Here is a 23,799-nt window from a genome sequence, read left to right as displayed (position 1 = left end):
GAAAAATAAAGTGACTCTTACAATACATCTTGTTTGTTTCTATTCTCACTATTAATACAATCCACTCAACTTTGTTTTATTAAAGATTCCACTAGGTGGCGACAAATTATATTGTTGGATGAAACGTGCTTACGTATGATGACGTAAGCACGTTAGGGCGAGCCCTCCCGGAAGCCATAGATAATTCATTGCAGCGCCCCCCGTTCGAAAAAAAACATCTTTGAATGTAAGTCTATGGGGCCACTCGGGGCGATTCTCAGCCGGAGTGAAATCGCCCAAAAAGAGGCGGTACTCCACAGAACGTGACATGACGCTGATTGGACTATATCCAGAGGCACAGTGACGACTAGCGTGACTCTGTGGTTAAATGACATTGGTGGTGCGTCGCCCAATCGCCCTAATGAAGAAACCGCCCCTGGCCACAACCACACTGCTGTCGCTGTGTCTCTAAGTTTGCATCTATGAAGGATATGTGCACAACGGCCTGTCGATGTTTCTATGCAGCTGATTCCTTCAATGAGAAATGTCCATGCCAGGCGGTGCGATGTTTGGGTCTTCAATGAGTTGTTTATTCTGGACATCTGCTTTGTGCCACTGTTCACACAGCAGTGATGACCGGTATCAGAAGTTAAATTTGAGCAACTGCAGGTCTGTGTTGGCTTTTTGGAAAATTGCCTCGAATTGTTCGTGAAGCAGTTCACGCTGTCCGTTCGCGTCCTTTTCGACAAAGCATGAGTCTGGGTTGTGCTCCTCGTTCCAACAGGCTGCTTGAAACGTGCCCAACTCTTTAGGGTCGTACATACGGAAGGTGTCTTGTGCCAAAGTCTCGCTGCGGCTTCACGATGTTTTGAGTAGCCCCACTGTGTGTGGTGGCCGTTGAATTCCCCCACATCTATAGCGGGCTGAGTGGCTGCTGGCAGAGGTGGTTATGGTGGATGAGTGAGTTCTTGTGACCTGCAGTATGGTGGTTGATCACAGTGTGGATGAAACAACACACTCAATCTGGTAGATCGAGTCCTCAATGTGAGTGGAGGAATCAGATGGAAGAATTTCACAAGAACAGCAACAAGGAGATGACTGACCGACGGTTAGCGAGAACATCTGCAGATACGGCAGCAGCAGGATTTCAACATCGGCCGAGTTTGTTCTCCGTGCAGCGGCAGCAGCGATAATTGTTTGACGTGAATGAGGTTTTGATACGGAAAAGAAAACGAAGCATCTCTGATGCTTCCTGAGCCAGAAGAGTGACACAGCCAGAGGAGTGACACAGCCAGAGGAGTGACACAGCCAGAGGAGTGACACAGCCAGAAGAGTGACACAGCCAGAAGAGTGACACAGCCAGAGGAGTGACACAGCCAGAAGAGTGACACAGCCAGAGGAGCGACACAGCCAGAGGAGTGACACAGCCACAGGGGTGATACAGCCAGAGGAGTGACACAGCCAGAGGAGTGTCACAGCCAGAGGAGTGACACAGCCAGAATAGTGACACAGCCAGAAGAGTGACACAGCCAGAAGAGTGACACAGCCAGAGGAGTGACACAGCCAGAAGAGTGACACAGCCACAAGAGTAACGCCGCTGTTCCATGGCAGCTTCGATGGCATTGTTGTACGCAACAGCCACGTGTGATGCTGCTGACCACACACACAGCATCACACACACACACAGCATCACACACACACAGCTGTAGCAGCATCACACCTGTGTGTGTGTGATGCTGCTACACACACACCTGTAGCAGCAACACACACACACCTGTGTGTGTGATGCTGCTGACCACATATTGCTTTGGCGCACGCCGCCCCAGCGCCGTTGACTCTCGCCCCGTGTCTCCGCAGCACGTGGTGCAGTGCGTGTTCGTCGCGATCCGCACCATCGGCAACATCATGATCGTCACGACGCTGCTGCAGTTCATCTTCGCCTGCGTGGGTGTTCAGCTGTTCAAGGTGCGGTGCTCTGATAACGCGCGTATAACTTCGGCGTTATTTTATTTCCCATGACATTTTTACTTGTGCTACAGCAGCGATGCCGTGAGAGGCGTCGTGTTAGAGGACGGCTCGTGGAAGTTGCTTTCGCAAAACTACTCGTGAATTAGACAAATTATTTGGTGATGCTTTTGCGTTGGGAGCGGCGCACAAGCGCAAACAATAACAATAGTCAGCACATTTGTTGAACAACACTGTGGCCTTGAAAGGTAGATATATACGTCTATGAGGTGACGAGCCGGGCAATATCTTGTCCTCATAGCACATGGAGATCCTTTCACCCTACCACAGGCCGCACGCTTTTCACCTGTGCATCACCAAGCAATATGCTGCTTTTGGTTTGATTTTTGTGGGGGTGATTCAGAGTGAATGTGGGGGGCATGACCCAGGTTGTTGCTTCGGCAGTGTTTTCTATCCCCGATGTGACCACGAGGTGGGAGCAGTCGCACGGGTGTGGCGCGCAAACCAAACCCGCGGCACTTCGGGTCAAGAGCCACGAGGCGGCGCCATCGTCCCGAGAATTTACGGGACGATTTTCATTTGTCAAGCGGCGCATTGTGCCCGTCGATCCCAATGCGCCGAGTATGGAAAGCAGAAATGAACATAACCTGGGTGAACATCCATAGCTCGGCGGTGAAGGGCGGTTTAGCGATGCCTTGCCTCTTATTCTGTTACAGCGACATGAAGCAGAAGATTGGTGCTGGATACGACGACATATGCAAATGTAGTCTGTCACTTTGATCCATAGCCGTGCTTCGATAGTTCAATTTGAATGTGCAATTGTATTGAGGGACTTTGTGTTGTCTTGGTGTGGTCTGGGACTGTTTATTTTGTTATTTTTCTGCCTTGCCCAAGCTTGCATTTAGTGTTGAAAAATCGGCAGGAATGTATGTACTTGTGGAATGTTTGTTTATATAATGTGTGTATGTCTATAGCAACTTGCTCACCTTTTATCCATTTTTCACGCCTATTGATATTTGTTTGTTGTAACTTGGCTGTAACCTGCCCCTACTGGACATCTGTAAAAAACAACCTTCATAGCTCATCGGATTCCTCCTTCAGTCGAAATACAGATTCTGATTCTGATCACCGGCTGCGTGCAATGGTGACTCGTGCAGTGCTTAGACGCCTCCGTCCTCTGTGCTTCCAGGGCACCTTCTACAGCTGCACGGACGAAGCAAAGCACACGCCGGCCGACTGCAAGTGCGTTGCACGTCACCACGCAGCGCCCCATGCATTGCTCACCACCCTCGCCACACTGCACGCAGAACTGACGCAGCGAATTCCCCACACACTCCACTTACACACTTTCCACCGAACACAACAAAGGCAAAGATCCCCCATATAGCCTCAACAGACTTTTGGGGAAAGTTGTTCGCGAGCACCTATGAAGGCCAGCACAGCACACGAGGGAGTTGGTGGCCAGCATCACGCCACCCTTGTCTTCCTAGTAGCGATGTTTACACACTGCACCAGGTACTCGTTTGAGGCTGAGTAGACCTCGGGGATGCCCAGGACCAATTCAAATGTTCGTCACTGGTGTTGACCGTGAGCAGGAATCCAACCCAGGTCGCCTGGTTTTGTAGTGCAGTGCGCTAACCGCTACACTACTGCTGCACGCAGTGACACACACTCACCACACTTTTGCTCACCACATTATCACACACTACACTGACACTCATACACACCGTGCACACACGCTATTGGTAATATAGTGTTATCATTTGTAATATATTGCGTACATCTGTTAATGTTACGCACGAACTCTAGTCTAGTGTTGGTGAATTGGGATGAGATCTGCAGCATCGCTGATGGGATCGGAACCAAACTCAATCCAACCCAAGCCCTGCAGCGCATTCGCAGCGTGACTCTAGTGGCCGTGCCGCCGTTCCCCAGGGGCCACTTCATCGTGTACAAGGACGGCGACGTGAACCAGCCGCTCACGAAGCGGCGTGTGTGGCAGAACAACGAGTTCAACTTTGACGACGTGCTCTCGGGCATGCTCACCCTCTTCACGGTGTCCACCTTTGAGGGCTGGCCCACGTGAGTGGAAAGAGGATCACCGTCAACACACAACCAACCTCACCACACCCCACAACACAACCACACTCCACCACACTACACAGCCACACCGCACCACACCGCACCACACCGCACCCCACCACACAGCCACACCGCACCACACCGCACCCCACCACACAACCACACCGCACCACACCGCACCCCACCACACAACCACACCGCACCACACCGCACCCCACCACACAACCACACCGCACCACACCGCACCCCACCACACAACCACACCGCACCCCACCACACAACCACACCGCACCACACCGCACAACCACACCGCACCCCACCACACAACCACACCGCACCCCACCACACAACCACACCGCACCCCACCACACAACCACACCGCACCACACCGCACCCCACCACACAACCACACCGCACCACACCGCACCCCACCACACAACCACACCGCACCACACCGCACAACCACACCGCACCACACCGCACCCCACCACACAACCACACCGCACCACACCGCACCCCACCACACAACCACACCGCACCCCACTACACAACCACACCGCACCACACCGCACCCCACCACACAACCACACCGCACCACACCGCACAACCACACCGCACCACACCGCACCCCACCACACAACCACACCGCACCACACCGCACCCCACCACACAACCACACCGCACCCCACCACACAACCACACCGCACCACACCGCACCCCACCACACAACCACACCGCACCACACCGCACCCCACCACACAACCACACCGCACCGCACAACCACACCGCACCACACCGCACCCCACCACACAACCACACCGCATCACACCGCACCCCACCACACAACCACACCGCACCCCACTACACAACCACACAACCACACCGCACCCCACCACACAACCACACCGCACCCCACCACACAACCACACAACCACACAACCACACCGCACCCCACCACACAACCACACCGCACCACACCGCACAACCACACAACCACACCGTCACCGCACAACCAACCTCACCCCACTACACAGCCACAACGCACTACACAACCGCACCGCACCCCTCTTCACATTCACACCGCACCACACAATCACACCCCTCTACACAACCACACGGTCACCACACAACACAACCTCACCCCACAATACAACCACACCGCACCCACCACACAACTACACTAAACCCCACTAGACCACAACCACACTCCACAACAACTGCACCTCATTCCACTACAACCACACCCCACTACACCACATCACACTACACAACCACACCACACCCCACTCCACCACAACTGCACCGCGTGGCTGCACGACGCGAGCGAGCGAGTCTGTGCTCACAGTGAATGCGTGCGTCTCCCAGGCTGCTGCACCGCGCGATCGACTCTCACGCCGAGGACGTGGGACCCATCTACAACTACCGCGTCGAAATCTCGATCTTCTTCATCATCTACATCATTATCATCGCCTTCTTCATGATGAACATCTTCGTTGGTTTCGTCATCGTCACATTCCAGGAGCAAGGAGAACAGGAGTACAAGAACTGTGAACTCGACAAGAACCAGGTCCGTGAGTGGGTGGGTTGGTAGGAGGGTTAAGTGGGTGAGTGAATTAGTGGGTGGGTGGGTGAGTGAATTAGTGGGTGGGTGGGTGAGTGAATTAGTGGGTGGGTGGGTGAGTGAATTAGTGGGTGGGTGGGTGAGTGAATTAGTGGGTGGGTGGGTGAGTGAATTAGTGGGTGGGTGGGTGAGTGAATTAGTGGGTGGGGGGGTGAGTGAATTAGTGGGTGGGTGAGTGAGTGAGTGAATAGATGGATGGGTTGATACCTTTTTACCTTTTTAACACCTATACATCTACCTACCCACTCACCTACCCACTCACCTACCCACTCACCTACCCACTCACCTACCCACTCACCTACCCACTCACCTACCCACTCACCTACCCACTCACCTACCCACTCACCTACCCACTCACCTACCCACTCACCTACCCACTCACCTACCCACTCACCTACCCACTCACCTACCCACTCACCTACCCACTCACCTACCCACAGAGGCAGTGTGTGGAGTACGCGCTGAAGGCTCGCCCTCTCAGGCGCTACATCCCCAAGAACCCATACCAGTACCGTGTCTGGTACGTGGTGAACTCTACCGCCTTCGAGTACCTCATGTTTGGACTCATCATGCTCAACACGCTGTGCCTCGCCATGCAGGTCAGCACTGTCGCTACCAAATCCACCACTGGCCGTCACGACCACCATCACCATCAGCGTCACCACCACTATGACCACCATCACTATCACCACCATCACTGTCACCCCACCACCACTATCACAGCCATCAATACCACCGTCACCACCGCCACCACCGTCACCACCACCACTATCAGTGCTGACTGTGCGGGTGGCTGTGCTGCAGCACTACGGGCAGTCAAAGTCGTTTCGGGAGGCGATGGACGCGTTTAACATGCTCTTCACCGGGCTCTTCACTGCCGAGATGATTCTCAAACTCGTCGCTTTCAAGCCCAGGGTGAGCGCTGACGCGGCACGGTGTGGCCCGCAGCACCACACACTGCAGAGCAGCACACGCTGCAGAGCACCACACGCTGCAGAGCACCACACACTGCAGAGCACCACACACTGCAGAGCAGCACACGCTGCAGAGCACCACACGCTGCAGAGCACCACACGCTGCAGAGCAGCACACGCTGCAGAGCAGCACACACTGCAGAGCACCACACACTGCAGAGCAGCACACGCTGCAGAGCACCACACACTGCAGAGCACCACACGCTGCAGAGCAGCACACGCTGCAGAGCACCACACGCTGCAGAGCACCACACACTGCAGAGCACCACACGCTGCAGAGCACCACACGCTGCAGAGCAGCACACGCTGCAGAGCACCACACGCTGCAGAGCACCACACACTGCAGAGCAGCACACGCTGCAGAGCACCACACACTGCAGAGCAGCACACGCTGCAGAGCACCACACACTGCAGAGCAGCACACGCTGCAGAGCAGCACACGCTGCAGAGCACCACACACTGCAGAGCAGCACACGCTGCAGAGCACCACACGCTGCAGAGCAGCACACACTGCAGAGCACCACACACTGCAGAGCAGCACACGCTGCAGAGCACCACACGCTGCAGAGCACCACACGCTGCAGAGCAGCACACGCTGCAGAGCACCACACGCTGCAGAGCAGCACACGCTGCAGAGCACCACACACTGCAGAGCAACACACACTGCAGAGCAACACACACTGCAGAGCACCACACACTGCAGAGCACCACACGCTGCAGAGCACCACACGCTGCAGAGCACCACACGCTGCAGAGCAGCACACGCTGCAGAGCAGCACACGCTGCAGAGCACCACACGCTGCAGAGCACCACACGCTGCAGAGCAGCACACGCTGCAGAGCACCACACGCTGCAGAGCACCACACGCTGCAGAGCAGCACACGCTGCAGAGCAGCACACGCTGCAGAGCACCACACGCTGCAGAGCACCACACGCTGCAGAGCAGCACACGCTGCAGAGCACCACACGCTGCAGAGCAGCACACACTGCAGAGCACCACACACTGCAGAGCAGCACACGCTGCAGAGCACCACACGCTGCAGAGCAGCACACGCTGCAGAGCAGCACACGCTGCAGAGCACCACACGCTGCAGAGCACCACACGCTGCAGAGCACCACACGCTGCAGAGCACCACACACTGCAGAGCACCACACGCTGCAGAGCAGCACACGCTGCAGAGCACCACACGCTGCAGAGCAACACACACTGCAGAGCACCACACACTGCAGAGCACCACACGCTGCAGAGCAGCACACGCTGCAGAGCAGCACACACTGCAGAGCACCACACGCTGCAGAGCACCACACGCTGCAGAGCAGCACACGCTGCAGAGCAGCACACGCTGCAGAGCACCACACGCTGCAGAGCAGCACACACTGCAGAGCACCACACACTGCAGAGCACCACACGCTGCAGAGCACCACACGCTGCAGAGCAGCACACGCTGCAGAGCACCACACGCTGCAGAGCAGCACACACTGCAGAGCACCACACACTGCAGAGCAGCACACGCTGCAGAGCACCACACGCTGCAGAGCAGCACACGCTGCAGAGCACCACACGCTGCAGAGCACCACACGCTGCAGAGCACCACACGCTGCAGAGCACCACACGCTGCAGAGCAACACACACTGCAGAGCAGCACACGCTGCAGAGCAGCACACACTGCAGAGCACCACACGCTGCAGAGCACCACACACTGCAGAGCACCACACACTGCAGAGCAGCACACGCTGCAGAGCACCACACGCTGCAGAGCAGCACACACTGCAGAGCACCACACACTGCAGAGCACCACACGCTGCAGAGCACCACACGCTGCAGAGCAGCACACGCTGCAGAGCACCACACGCTGCAGAGCAGCACACACTGCAGAGCACCACACGCTGCAGAGCACCACACGCTGCAGAGCACCACACGCTGCAGAGCAGCACACACTGCAGAGCAGCACACGCTGCAGAGCAGCACACACTGCAGAGCAGCACACACTGCAGAGCAGCACACACTGCAGAGCACCACACGCTGCAGAGCACCACACACTGCAGAGCAGCACACGCTGCAGAGCAGCACACGCTGCAGAGCACCACACACTGCAGAGCACCACACGCTGCAGAGCACCACACACTGCAGAGCAGCACACGCTGCAGAGCAGCACACGCTGCAGAGCACCACACGCTGCAGAGCACCACACACTGCAGAGCAGCACACACTGCAGAGCACCACACACTGCAGAGCACCACACACTGCAGAGCAGCACACACTGCAGAGCACCACACGCTGCAGAGCACCACACACTGCAGAGCACCACACACTGCAGAGCAGCACACGCTGCAGAGCAGCACACACTGCAGAGCAGCACACACTGCAGAGCACCACATGCTGCAGAGCAGCACACACTGCAGAGCAGCACACACTGCAGAGCAGCACACACTGCAGAGCACCACACACTGCAGAGCACCACACGCTGCAGAGCAGCACACACTGCAGAGCAGCACACACTGCAGAGCAGCACACGCTGCAGAGCACCACACACTGCAGAGCACCACACGCTGCAGAGCAGCACACACTGCAGAGCAGCACACGCTGCAGAGCACCACACACTGCAGAGCAGCACACACTGCAGAGCACCACACACTGCAGAGCACCACACGCTGCAGAGCAGCACACACTGCAGAGCAGCACACGCTGCAGAGCACCACACGCTGCAGAGCAGCACACACTGCAGAGCACCACACACTGCAGAGCACCACACGCTGCAGAGCAGCACACGCTGCAGAGCACCACACACTGCAGAGCACCACACACTGCAGAGCACCACACACTGCAGAGCACCACACGCTGCAGAGCAGCACACACTGCAGAAGCAGCACACACTGCAGAGCACCACACACTGCAGAGCACCACACTGCAGAGCACCACACGCTGCAGAGCACCACACGCTGCAGAGCACCACACACTGCAGAGCACCACACGCTGCAGAGCAGCACACACTGCAGAGCACCACACACTGCAGAGCACCACACGCTGCAGAGCAGCACACACTGCAGAGCACCACACGCTGCAGAGCACCACACACTGCAGAGCACCACACACTGCAGAGCAGCACACACTGCAGAGCAGCACACACTGCAGAGCAGCACACGCTGCAGAGCACCACACACTGCAGAGCAGCACACACTGCAGAGCACCACACGCTGCAGAGCAGCACACGCTGCAGAGCACCACACACTGCAGAGCAGCACACACTGCAGAGCAGCACACGCTGCAGAGCACCACACGCTGCAGAGCAGCACACACTGCAGAGCACCACACGCTGCAGAGCACCACACGCTGCAGAGCACCACACGCTGCAGAGCAGCACACGCTGCAGAGCAGCACACACTGCAGAGCACCACACGCTGCAGAGCAGCACACGCTGCAGAGCACCACACACTGCAGAGCACCACACACTGCAGAGCAGCACACGCTGCAGAGCACCACACACTGCAGAGCAGCACACGCTGCAGAGCAGCACACGCTGCAGAGCAGCACACACTGCAGAGCACCACACACTGCAGAGCAGCACACGCTGCAGAGCACCACACGCTGCAGAGCACCACACGCTGCAGAGCAGCACACGCTGCAGAGCAGCACACACTGCAGAGCACCACACACTGCAGAGCAGCACACGCTGCAGAGCAGCACACGCTGCAGAGCACCACACACTGCAGAGCACCACACACTGCAGAGCAGCACACGCTGCAGAGCACCACACGCTGCAGAGCAGCACACACTGCAGAGCAGCACACACTGCAGAGCAGCACACGCTGCAGAGCAGCACACGCTGCAGAGCACCACACACTGCAGAGCAGCACACGCTGCAGAGCAGCACACGCTGCAGAGCACCACACACTGCAGAGCACCACACACTGCAGAGCAGCACACACTGCAGAGCAGCACACGCTGCAGAGCACCACACACTGCAGAGCAGCACACGCTGCAGAGCACCACACACTGCAGAGCAGCACACACTGCAGAGCACCACACGCTGCAGAGCACCACACGCTGCAGAGCAGCACACGCTGCAGAGCACCACACACTGCAGAGCAGCACACACTGCAGAGCAGCACACACTGCAGAGCAGCACACACTGCAGAGCACCACACACTGCAGAGCAGCACACGCTGCAGAGCACCACACGCTGCAGAGCACCACACGCTGCAGAGCAGCACACGCTGCAGAGCAGCACACGCTGCAGAGCACCACACACTGCAGAGCAGCACACGCTGCAGAGCAGCACACGCTGCAGAGCAGCACACACTGCAGAGCAGCACACGCTGCAGAGCAGCACACGCTGCAGAGCACCACACACTGCAGAGCAGCACACACTGCAGAGCAGCACACACTGCAGAGCACCACACGCTGCAGAGCAGCACACGCTGCAGAGCAGCACACACTGCAGAGCAGCACACACTGCAGAGCACCACACGCTGCAGAGCACCACACGCTGCAGAGCAGCACACACTGCAGAGCAGCACACACTGCAGAGCAGCACACACTGCAGAGCAGCACACACTGCAGAGCAGCACACGCTGCAGAGCACCACACACTGCAGAGCACCACACACTGCAGAGCAGCACACACTGCAGAGCACCACACACTGCAGAGCAGCACACACTGCAGAGCAGCACACACTGCAGAGCAGCACACGCTGCAGAGCACCACACACTGCAGAGCAGCACACGCTGCAGAGCAGCACACGCTGCAGAGCACCACACGCTGCAGAGCAGCACACGCTGCAGAGCAGCACACACTGCAGAGCACCACACGCTGCAGAGCAGCACACGCTGCAGAGCAGCACACGCTGCAGAGCACCACACACTGCAGAGCACCACACGCTGCAGAGCAGCACACGCTGCAGAGCAGCACACGCTGCAGAGCAGCACACACTGCAGAGCACCACACGCTGCAGAGCAGCACACGCTGCAGAGCAGCACACGCTGCAGAGCACCACACGCTGCAGAGCAGCACACGCTGCAGAGCAGCACACACTGCAGAGCAGCACACGCTGCAGAGCAGCACACGCTGCAGAGCAGCACACACTGCAGAGCAGCACACACTGCAGAGCAGCACACGCTGCAGAGCAGCACACACTGCAGAGCACCACACACTGCAGAGCAGCACACACTGCAGAGCACCACACACTGCAGAGCAGCACACACTGCAGAGCAGCACACACTGCAGAGCAGCACACACTGCAGAGCACCACACACTGCAGAGCACCACACACTGCAGAGCAGCACACACTGCAGAGCACCACACACTGCAGAGCACCACACACTGCAGAGCACCACACACTGCAGAGCAGCACACACTGCAGAGCACCACACACTGCAGAGCAGCACACACTGCAGAGCAGCACACGCTGCAGAGCAGCACACGCTGCAGAGCAGCACACGCTGCAGAGCACCACACACTGCAGAGCAGCACACGCTGCAGAGCAGCACACACTGCAGAGCACCACACACTGCAGAGCACCACACACTGCAGAGCACCACACGCTGCAGAGCAGCACACACGGCAGAGCAGCACACGCTGCAGAGCAGCACACGCTGCAGAGCAGCACACACTGCAGAGCACCACACACTGCAGAGCAGCACACACTGCAGAGCACCACACACTGCAGAGCACCACACACTGCAGAGCAGCACACGCTGCAGAGCAGCACACGCTGCAGAGCACCACACACTGCAGAGCACCACACACTGCAGAGCACCACACACTGCAGAGCACCACACACTGCAGAGCACCACACACTGCAGAGCACCACACGCTGCAGAGCAGCACACACTGCAGAGCAGCACACGCTGCAGAGCAGCACATGCTGCAGAGCAGCACACACTGCAGAGCACCACACACTGCAGAGCACCACACACTGCAGAGCACCACACACTGCAGAGCACCACACACTGCAGAGCACCACACACTGCAGAGCAGCACACGCTGCAGAGCAGCACACGCTGCAGAGCACCACACACTGCAGAGCAGCACACGCTGCAGAGCACCACACACTGCAGAGCAGCACACACTGCAGAGCAGCACACACTGCAGAGCACCACACACTGCAGAGCACCACACACAGCAGAGCACCACACACTGCAGAGCACCACACACTGCAGAGCACCACACGCTGCAGAGCACCACACGCTGCAGAGCAGCACACGCTGCAGAGCAGCACACACTGCAGAGCAGCACACGCTGCAGAGCAGCACACGCTGCAGAGCAGCACACGCTGCAGAGCACCACACGCTGCAGAGCAGCACATGCTGCAGAGCAGCACACACTGCAGAGCAGCACACGCTGCAGAGCAGCACACGCTGCAGAGCAGCACATGCTGCAGAGCAGCACACACTGCAGAGCACCACACACTGCAAAGCAGCACACGCTGCAGAGCAGCACACGCTGCAGAGCAGCACACACTGCAGAGCACCACACACTGCAGAGCACCACACGCTGCAGAGCACCACACACTGCAGAGCAGCACACGCTGCAGAGCAGCACACGCTGCAGAGCACCACACACTGCAGAGCACCACACACTGCAGAGCAGCACACACTGCAGAGCAGCACACGCTGCAGAGCAGCACACGCTGCAGAGCAGCACACGCTGTACAACATTGAGAGGGCTGCAAAGCACACCATGCACACCACATAATGCACACCACACCATACACTGCACCATGAACCACACCATGCACACCACACCATGCACCACACCATGCACCACACCATGCACACCACACCATGCACCACACCATGCACACCACACCATGTACCACACCATGCAAATCACACCATGCACCACACCATGCATCACACCATGCACACCACACCATGTATCACACCATGCACACCACACCATGCACCACACCATGCAAACCACACCATGTACCACACCATGCACATCACACCATGCACCACACCATGCACTACACCATACATCACACCATACACTGCACCATGCACACCACACCATGCATCACACCATGCATCACACCATACACTGCACCATGCACCACACCATGCACCACACCATGCACCACACCATGCACACCACACCATGCATCACACCATGCATCACACCATGCGCCACACCATGCACACCACACCATGCATCACACCATGCATCACACCATGCACCACACCATGCACACCACACCATGCATCACACCATGCATCACACCATGCACCACACCATGCACCACACCATGCACCACACCATGCACACTACACCATGCATCACACCATGCATCACACCATGCGCCACACCATGCACACCACACCATGCATCACACCATGCATCACACCATGCATCACACCATGCACCACACCATGCACCACACCATGCACCACACCATGCATACCACACCATGCATCACACCATGCACCACACCATGCATCACACCATGCACCACACCATGCATCACACCATGCATCACACCATACACTGCACCATGCCCCACACCATGCACCACACCATGCACATCACACCATGCATCACACCATGCATCACACCATACACTGCACCATGCCCCACACCATCCACCACACCATGCATCACACCATGCATCACACCATACACTGCACCATACACCACACTATGCACCACACCATGCATCACACCATGCACCACACCATGCACCACACCATGCACACCACACCATGCATCACACCATGCATCACACCATGCACCACACCATGCACCACACCATGCACACCACACCATGCATCACACCATGTATCACCCCATACACTGCACTATACACCACACCATGCATCACACCATGCATCACACCATGCACCACACCATGCACACCACACCATGCATCACACCATGCACCACACCATGCACCACACCATGCACACCACACCATGCACACCACACCATGCACCACACCATGCACACCACACCATGAACCACACCATGCACACCACACCATGCACACCACACCATGCACACCACACCATGCACACCACACCATGCACACCACACCATGCACACCATGCATCACACCATGCACCACACCATGCACACCACACCATGCACACCACACCATGAACCACACCATGCACACCGCACTATGCACACCACACCATGCACACCATTCACACCACACCATGAACCACACCATGCACACCACAATATTCACACCACACCATGCACACCACACCATGCACACCACACCATGCACACCACACCATGCACACCACACTATGCACACACACCATTCACACCACACCATGCACACCACACCATGCACACCACACCATTCACACACCATGCACGCCACACCATGCACACCACACCATGCACACCACACCATGCACATCACCATGCACCACACCATGCACACCACACCATACACACCACACCATGCACACCACACCATGCACACCACACCATGCTCTGCGCACTGCTTGTGATGCACTGGACCTGCACACAGCTCACACAGCACTGCTTTGCTGCTCGCTTGAGTGAGGTGCATGTGGATGCGAGCTACGGAGCAAGTGGGTTGCGTGCGCGTTCGTTGTAATGTGTAACCATGGCTTTACCATCAGCGGAGCTGGACTGGTGTGCATGCGTGCGTGTACGTTGGTGCGTGAGGGTGCGTGCAGGACTGGGTGAAGCATGGCACGCGACTATTTGATTTGCAAAGACGTTCTGGCGAATGGAGGTGTGCGTGCGTGCGTGTGTGTGCGCACACGTGGAAGTACAGCCACGCAGCACCTGTGTAAGACATGCATTGCACGTGCGCGTGCCTGCGTGCATGTGTATCTCAGTTGACTTTGGAAGCTTTGTCATCTTTCCAAAAACGAGTCCAAAAAGAAGTTCAAAAACAAGTCCCGCCACCAATTTTTCATAAAATCGGTTTGGTAGATTTGCCGCAGACGACCTCACAACACGATGATTTAGATCCCATTTAAATTACGAGGATGTTGTGCACGTCCAGCGAAAAAGCCCCAAGGGAGTTATCATGAACACTTGCCAAGTTTGTTTGTTTAGATGTGTCTGAGTGGGACTGTTTTCTAAAAAATGATCAATTTATAAGAATTGTCTGGGCATGTCCAGCGCATGCACGCATTTATTGATTTGTTTGCGTGTTGCGCGATCGCGTGGCCGCGTCGCTGTCACCTGCTTGAAACATTGCGAATAGCCTGCATACCATCCATCTGGGTTGAACCAGGCTGGATTACATTTGGCACAGTTTGAGCTCCTCCGCCAGGTGAGGCTGGTCATTTAGCCCACATGCCTAGTCACCGCATGGCCAAACAGCTTCAATTTGGCCGAATAGAGGGGGGTTAATGGATGCTGCATGGGCTCGAGAATTGATGGGCTGATGTGGTACAGAAGGATGTGGAGTTGAGTTGACTTGCCTCTATGGAGGAAGCTCTTGAAAGGATGCTAATGGGTAGTTGGAGGCATTCACCCTCCAACAACAATGGAGAGCAGAGGAGCGACGCTCACAACAATATGCAGAGCACCAGGTAGCTAATACGCAGTGAGTTCGTTTTAACACGTAGGCTAACTCATCTCAATGCACAAAACCCGGCCATCCAGTTCACCATGGAAATGGAGGTGAATAACACACTCCAGTTCCTGGATATTTTACTTGGACATGGCATAAATGGTAAAATAACACACAGCGTTTACAGAAAGCAAACGCACACTGATGCCTATCTGAATGCAGATTCGCATCACCACCCAGCTCAGAAATCCTCTCTTATCAAGACGCTCATACATCGGGCTAAAACAGTGTCAGATGGTGAAAGTCTAGTAAGAGAGATTAAACATGTTAAAGAAGCACTAAGACAGAATGGCTACAATAATGCTCAAATTAACAGAGCACTAAATGCCAAATCACGATCACAAAGCGACACTGCTGAAAGCGATCAGATTGTTAAAACAATTAAAATACCATATATCTCAGGAGTAACTGACAAATTAGCCCGTGTTTAGCAAAAGCAAAACATTACAGTAAGATTTGGTACAGGACACAACATTCAAAAACAAGTAACTTGCACTAAAGACGAATTACCTAAATTATCAACAGAAGGTGTATATCGGATTAATTGTTTATGTGGCAGATGCTATATTGGACATTAGTGTAAGACTAAAAGAACACCAGAGAAATATTAAACTATCGCAAACACAACTGTCGGCAGTTGCAGAACATGCTTGCCAACAGGGACACTCAAATGATTTTGATAACGTTGAAGTGTTGTGTAAAACTAGTTACTACTGGCCAAGACTAATTAGAGAATCCATTGAAATTGAGAGAAACAGAAATAACTTTAACCGCTCAGACAGCTACAGGCTTAGTGCGGCCTGGAAGCGTATTATTAAATAATACATATTACAATTCCTTATAGGGGAAAAATACTAATTAACTGATTACTAACGTAGCATATAATTACAATAACACACATTACAACTGATTACTGATCTACAACTCACATCGTAACAATTACCTGATTACTAATCTAGTATATAATTACAATACCCCCCCCTCCGCCTCAAATCGTTGCACCTGATGAGTTAAATGATGACGTCACCCTGCTGCTGCTCTATTTAAGACCGGGAGCAAGAGCAGAGCCTCACCATTCTGGCGAATTGCCCGATGATGCTGGATGCAATTACCAGCGAAACGTCGTATTCAAAAATTGTAAATGTTGTGGTTTCACACTTCAACACACCGGTGGGGTAAAATAGTGAACTATTTGTCTTTTGTCAACGTGACACTTTTTTGCTGATTGGCCGTGTCGGGTGGTGGAGGCTTATGACACATTTATAAATAACGCGATCTAACCCAAAAACGTTGATTACGCAGTGAGTTGGCAGTGGGGAGCACACTGTGACGTAACACCTGGGTCTGTCCCATGACCTCTTGCCAGTTAGATTTCGACATTTCACGTGGCCTCAAAAGTGCACCTTCCCTGACACAACCACTGTGATGACGTCACGGTCACTTAGTGGTGAATGGAGGCTGGCTGTTGTTGTAAAGCTAGCCAGTCAAATTGTCTCAGTGACATATAGTTACCAAGGCAATATAATTGGAAGTGTACATTGTATTTATTGTATTTATGTAAACATATGCAACACATGTAAAACGTTTAGTCTCGTGAGTGGCACAGATTAAAAAAAATAAGACGAAATTATTAACCAAAACTCTGTTTGGAGCATGTTATGGGCCTGACACGCAAGCTCACACGTGTGGAAATTCCAACTTACACAGCCCCCACCAATTGTGGTGCTCTCATTACATCACAAACTACATCAGGATTGATTTCCTATGACATCATCCTGCACCGTTATGTGAAATTGATGACGGTGCAATTGTTAATTGTAGAGATATCCTCCATCAAATGTTAAAGCTGTCAGTCAAGAGCTGGCTGTGTTGATGAGTCACGAAGACATTCTCAACCGGTGTCCAATGGTTAGTCAAGAGAAAGGGCATCTTGAGGATGATCTCGCAGTACAGGGATCCCTCGATTTATTAAAGGAGATGCGTTTTTTTTTTAAAAAGATGTAAAACTAAATTTCGTAAATGGGAACGGATTTTCAAATTAATATAATACGAAAAATCTGATATCTGTTTCTTAGTAATCACTACTCTATTCCTAACCTAAAAAGTATACATCCTGATCACTTTTCATAATATAAACATTTAAAAAAACAAAAAGAACATAAATATTGAAACGATTGAATAATAATTAATTTAAAACAAAAATGATTTACCTACTTAGGGATCGTGCCGAAAGATCTCCATGTTGGAATGACTGAGAATGAGATGTGGAGGGGGGGTCACCGTTGCACTGCAGGAGCACCTCGACGCTGTCGCGGATGGATGACGCGGCCTCTCGGGTGGTCCTTGTTTGATGATCTCATGACACAAGCCGCGTGACATCTCATACACGTGGATATTCAATTTCGTTAATGTCCATAATTTGTCAATTGCGTGAACACAAACATTTGTAAACCGAACGTCCATATACGAGTGAAAGCTGTATCTGCTCGAGGTCTGCGAGCCACTTCCCACGACCTTGCGCACACCGACGGTAGTCCGCAGAGCACAGGTTGGGAACCACTGGTTTATAAATAATAATAATTTAATACTAAATTTAATACGTGCGGTAATTGGGCCAGTATTATGGCGCGAGGCTTTCACAAAGAAGGCAATATGTTTCTCAGACAATAGCCTGCAGTCGCTTCGCAGTAGGGGCGATTAATGCAATGTGCAGTCCCAATTGAGTGTAACTTGCATTGTCATTCTTCTAATTTGGCAAACTTGAACCGTGGCGCTGGCACAAGATGGTCTCCTATTTTTCTAATTGCGCCATGGGATCTTAAACCACCACTTTGAGTGAAGTAGACCGCTCATGATATTTTGAGTGAAGAAGACAGCCCCTGGTATTTTGAGTGAAGAAGACAGCCCATGGTATTCTGAGTGAAGAAGACAGCCTGTGGTATTCTGAGTGAAGTAGACAGCCCATGGTATTTTGAGTGATGAAGACAGCCCCTGGTATTCTGAGTGAAGAAGACAGCCTGTGGTATTCTGAGTGAAGTAGACAGCCCATGGTATTTTGAGTGAAGAAGACAGCCCATGGTATTCTGAGTGAAGAAGACAGCCTGTGGTATTCTGAGTGAAGTAGACAGCCCATGGTATTTTGAGTGAAGAAGACAGCCTGTGGTATTCTGAGTGAAGTAGACAGCCCATGATATTTTGAGTGAAGAAGACAGCCCGTGGTATTCTGAGTGAAGTAGACAGCCCATGGTATTTTGAGTGATGAAGGCAGCCCCTGGTATTCTGAGTGAAGAAGACTGCCCCTGGTATTTTGAGTGATGAAGACAGCCCCTGGTATTCTGAGTGAAGAAGACTGCCCATGGTAGTTTGAGTGAAGAAGACTGCCCATGGTAGTTTGAGTGAAGAAGACTGACAGTGGTAGTTTGAGTGAAGAAGACTGACCGTGGTATTCTGAGTGAAGTAGACTGCCCATGGTAGTTTGAGTGAAGAAGACTGACCGTGGTATTCTGAGTGAAGAAGACTGACCGTGGTATTCTGAGTGAAGAAGACTGACAGTGGTAGTTTGAGTGAAGAAGACTGCCCATGGTAGTTTGAGTGAAGAAGACTGCCCATTGTAGTTTGAGTGAAGAAGACTGCCCATGGTAGTTTGAGTGAAGAAGACAGCCCATGGTGTTTTGAGTGAAGAAGACTGCCCATGGTAGTTTGAGTGAAGAAGACTGCCCATGGTAGTTTGAGTGAAGAAGACAGCCCATGGTAGTTTGAGTGAAGAAGACTGACAGTGGTAGTTTGAGTGAAGAAGACAGCCCATGGTAGTTTGAGTGAAGAAGACAGCCCATGGTAGTTTGAGTGAAGAAGACAGCCCATGGTAGTTTGAGTGAAGAAGACTGCCCATGGTAGTTTGAGTGAAGAAGACTGCCCATGGCAGTTTGAGTGAAGAAGACTGCCCATGGTAGTTTGAGTGAAGAAGACAGCCCATGGTAGTTTGAGTGAAGAAGACAGCCCATGGTAGTTTGAGTGAAGAAGACAGCCCATGGTAGTTTGAGTGAAGAAGACTGCCCATGGTAGTTTGAGTAAAGAAGACTGCCCATGGCAGTTTGAGTGAAGAAGACTGCCCATGGCAGTTTGAGTGAAGAAGACAGCCCATGGTAGTTTGAGTGAAGAAGACAGCCCATGGTAGTTTGAGTGAAGAAGACTGCCCATGGTAGTTTGAGTAAAGAAGACTGCCCATGGTAGTTTGAGTGAAGAAGACTGCCCATGGTAGTTTGAGTGAAGAAGACTGCCCATGGTAGTTTGAGTGAAGAAGACTGACAGTGGTAGTTTGAGTGAAGAAGACTGCCCGTGGTAGTTTGAGTGAAGAAGACAGCCCATGGTAGTTTGAGTGAAGAAGACTGCCCATGGTAGTTTGAGTGAAGAAGACTGCCCATGGTAGTTTGAGTGAAGAAGACTGACAGTGGTAGTTTGAGTGAAGAAGACTGCCCGTGGTAGTTTGAGTGAAGAAGACAGCCCATGGTAGTTTGAGTGAAGAAGACTGCCCATGGTAGTTTGAGTGAAGAAGACTGCCCGTGGTGCTTTGAGTGAAGAAGATCGCCCATTGTATTTTGAGTGTTAAGAAGACAGCCCATGGTATTTTATGGTTGATACAATCGCAATGCTTTTGTCTAACGAGGGCATGATATTCTTTGGGTCTTTCGATAAAGTCACGTAGATAGGTTCAAAGAAAATAACAAAAAACTACGACGTTTCGATCGCAACACAAGCGGTCGTCATCAGGAAAAGGGGGTTAGCTTCTGAAGGCAAACTGTTTATAAAGGCCCGAAATGGGCGCAGCCCGAATGTCAGCAGCGTGGGCGGGGCAGCTAATGTTAATGTGAGTGGTGGGCGGGGCAGCTGATGTTAATGTGAGTGGTGGGCGGGGCAGCTGATGTTAATGTAAGTGGTGGGCGGGGCAGCTGATGCTAATGTGAGTGGTGGGCGGGGCAGCTGATGTTAATGTGAGTGGTGGGCGGGGCAGCTGATGTTAATGTGAGTGGTGGGCGGGGCAGCTGATGTTAATGTGTGTGGTGGGCGGGGCAGCTGATGTTCATGTGAGTGGTGGGCGGGGCAGCTGATGTTCATGTGAGTGGTGGGCGGGGCAGCTGATGTTCATGTGTGTGGTGGGCGGGGCAGCTGATGTTCATGTGTGTGGTGGGCGGGGCAGCTGATGTTAATGTGAGTGGTGGGCAGGGCAGCTGATGTTAATGTGAGTGGTGGGCGGGGCAGCTGATGTTAATGTGAGTGGTGGGCGGGGCAGCTGATGTTAATGTGAGTGGTGGGCGGGGCAGCTGATGTTCATGTGAGTGGTGGGCGGGGCAGCTGATGTTAATGTGAGTGGTGGGCGGGGCAGCTGATGTTAATGTGAGTGGTGGGCGGGGCAGCTGATGTTCATGTGAGTGGTGGGCGACGACCGTGAAGGCGGTGGGGTTTCCACCAATTAAAGAGCTGCCAAGTAAAATTTGCATGTTAATGGCAGATGGGTGAGCGACCTCCACGACGAGCGCGCTGAGGTGGCTATGCTAATGTGAGAGCGTAGCGTGTTAATGTGAGAGATTAGCATGTTAATGTGAGAGATTAGCATGTTCATGGGAGATCGCAGAGCCACTGCCACGTCTAGGTCGGCATGCGAAGGCGGCCGTGTTGGTGTGAGAAATTTAACCTGTTAATGTAAAATGGGAGAGCCGAAAATAACAACTAACATGGGAAGGTGGCAGGATGGGAACATCACAGCCAGTTATGACTTAAACTGGTTGATAACGTCCTTCCAATGATTGCTAAGTTTGTACCCATCTTCTCGGTTGTAATTGTGTCTGTATATATGGATGGCTTCATGCACGAATCTTTGTTGATAGCCAGTGGGCTTGCAAAGTACCTTCGTCTTAGAGAAATCAATTTCGTGTGAACCCACCGCATTAAAACAATGATCAGCCACGGCCGAGGTATTGGTCCTACTGTGTTTCAGATCTGCCTTATGTTCACGAACACGGTCCGAGACATGTCGCTTAGTTTCCCCAATGTAACTACTGCCGCAGACACAGCTTAGTTTGTAGACAACGGGGTATTGCATGTCAGGGATCACATCCTTTACAGATGGGATCAGATCACGAATTTTATGTACTGTGTTAAATCGAACCTGGATCTTGTGTTTGCTCAAGATTTTGGAAGTATTTTTGTTGACCCCTGCTATGTATAGCAAGGTGATCGTTTTGATTGGGTCCTCAGATGGTTCTTTCCCAACAGTTGGGGTGATAGCTTTACAGATTGTGTTGTCTGAATATCCATTCATCTTGAGAGCTTGAGGGCATAATGTTTATAGATGGGCCAACCAAATTAAGCTACTTTATCCAATAAGCCAACATTTTGGGCATTATGTATTGCCTGGTGCTGGCTACCCTCCTGGTTTCAGAGGCTATGCCATGAAACAATGTGGGGAAAGCTAAATGAGAAATCAACATTTTGTTGAGTTTTCCTGCACATCATTATTATAGTACATTTTTTTTATAAAAACATAAGCCCTGCAGTAAATGGAACTGTAAAATAATGACCACATCTCAATTGCCCGCGGAGAGCTTTCCAGCACTAAAAGGACAATAACAACATTGCACAATGATAGCAGTCCATCACTGGTGTGCGACGGTAATTGTTTATTGATTTTTATTTACTCGGGTGGGTTGGAGACTTGGCTACGGTATTACCGTTAGCCCCAGCGGTGCCATTGTTACCGTTGGAGTGCCAGACCTCACTCTTCCCTTCATTGCAACGGCGATGGCACAGTCTCCCACGTGGCCCAGAACTCCAAGCACCATCCTTGGCTCGGCGGGGAGACAATCGAGTCGCTGTCTCTCCTGCACGACCTACGTGGGACAAAATAGGCAGGAGCATCCATGTGAACCCAATATGCCTCCTTACATATTCGTCTTTCGACATAACAACTTGTGCACGTAATTTTTACACATTCCATCAGCCGCACAGCTTTTTTTATTTCATGATGGGATGTGTACAAAATATGTGCAGGAAAAAATATATGAAGCAGGCAAATAATAAATAGCTATATAGGCTTCAATGAATATGGCACTTTATATGAAGTGGAGAGACTAACTCCCATCATGGCAATGTGGAATTTACAAAACTTGCAGTAATTATTACAGTAATTATTTGTGATTATAACCCAAACTCAACCTTAACCCAACCCTAAACCTAACCCAACCCTAAGCCTAATCCTTTCCTAACCCAACCCTAACGCAACCCTAACCGAACCCTAACCCAACCCTAACCCAACCCTAACCCAACCCTAACCCTTGTGACGTAGACACCACCGCGCGATCACGCCACACGCAAATAACTAAATGCATGTGTGGGTGTGCTGCACATGCACATAACATTCTTATAAACAGTACATTTTTCAGAAAACGGTCCACCTCAGAAACATCTAAACAAACAAGGTCCCACCCTTGAAGTCTTCTCTACAAACCTGGCGAGTGTCGAAGATAATTCCCTTCTGGTTTTTGCGCTGGACATGCACAACATCCTTGTAATGTTCAACCGGATCTAATTGAGCCATGGCAAAAACTACCAAACCAAA

At 52.9% G+C, this 23,799-nt stretch overlaps 1 protein-coding gene across 1 annotated transcript in view; it reads left to right on the top strand.

The window, feature by feature from the left end:
• LOC133349342 (voltage-dependent L-type calcium channel subunit alpha-1D-like) overlaps positions 1 to 23,799 on the top strand; it is a 180,603-nt gene that overhangs the window by 102,179 nt on the left and 54,625 nt on the right. The window contains 6 exon segments of the mRNA XM_061562693.1: positions 1,837 to 1,944; positions 3,134 to 3,186; positions 3,880 to 4,026; positions 5,392 to 5,593; positions 6,088 to 6,246; positions 6,452 to 6,562. Coding sequence (XP_061418677.1) covers positions 1,837 to 1,944; positions 3,134 to 3,186; positions 3,880 to 4,026; positions 5,392 to 5,593; positions 6,088 to 6,246; positions 6,452 to 6,562 — 780 coding nt within the window.

The sequence above is a fragment of the Lethenteron reissneri genome, chromosome 30 (assembly GCF_015708825.2).
Source record: "Lethenteron reissneri isolate LAM-NWPU_2019-01 chromosome 30, ASM1570882v1, whole genome shotgun sequence".
NCBI lineage: Eukaryota > Metazoa > Chordata > Hyperoartia > Petromyzontiformes > Petromyzontidae > Lethenteron > Lethenteron reissneri.
The sequence above is the reverse complement of the archived record's forward strand: the minus strand, read 5'-3'. Positions and strand labels throughout refer to the sequence as shown.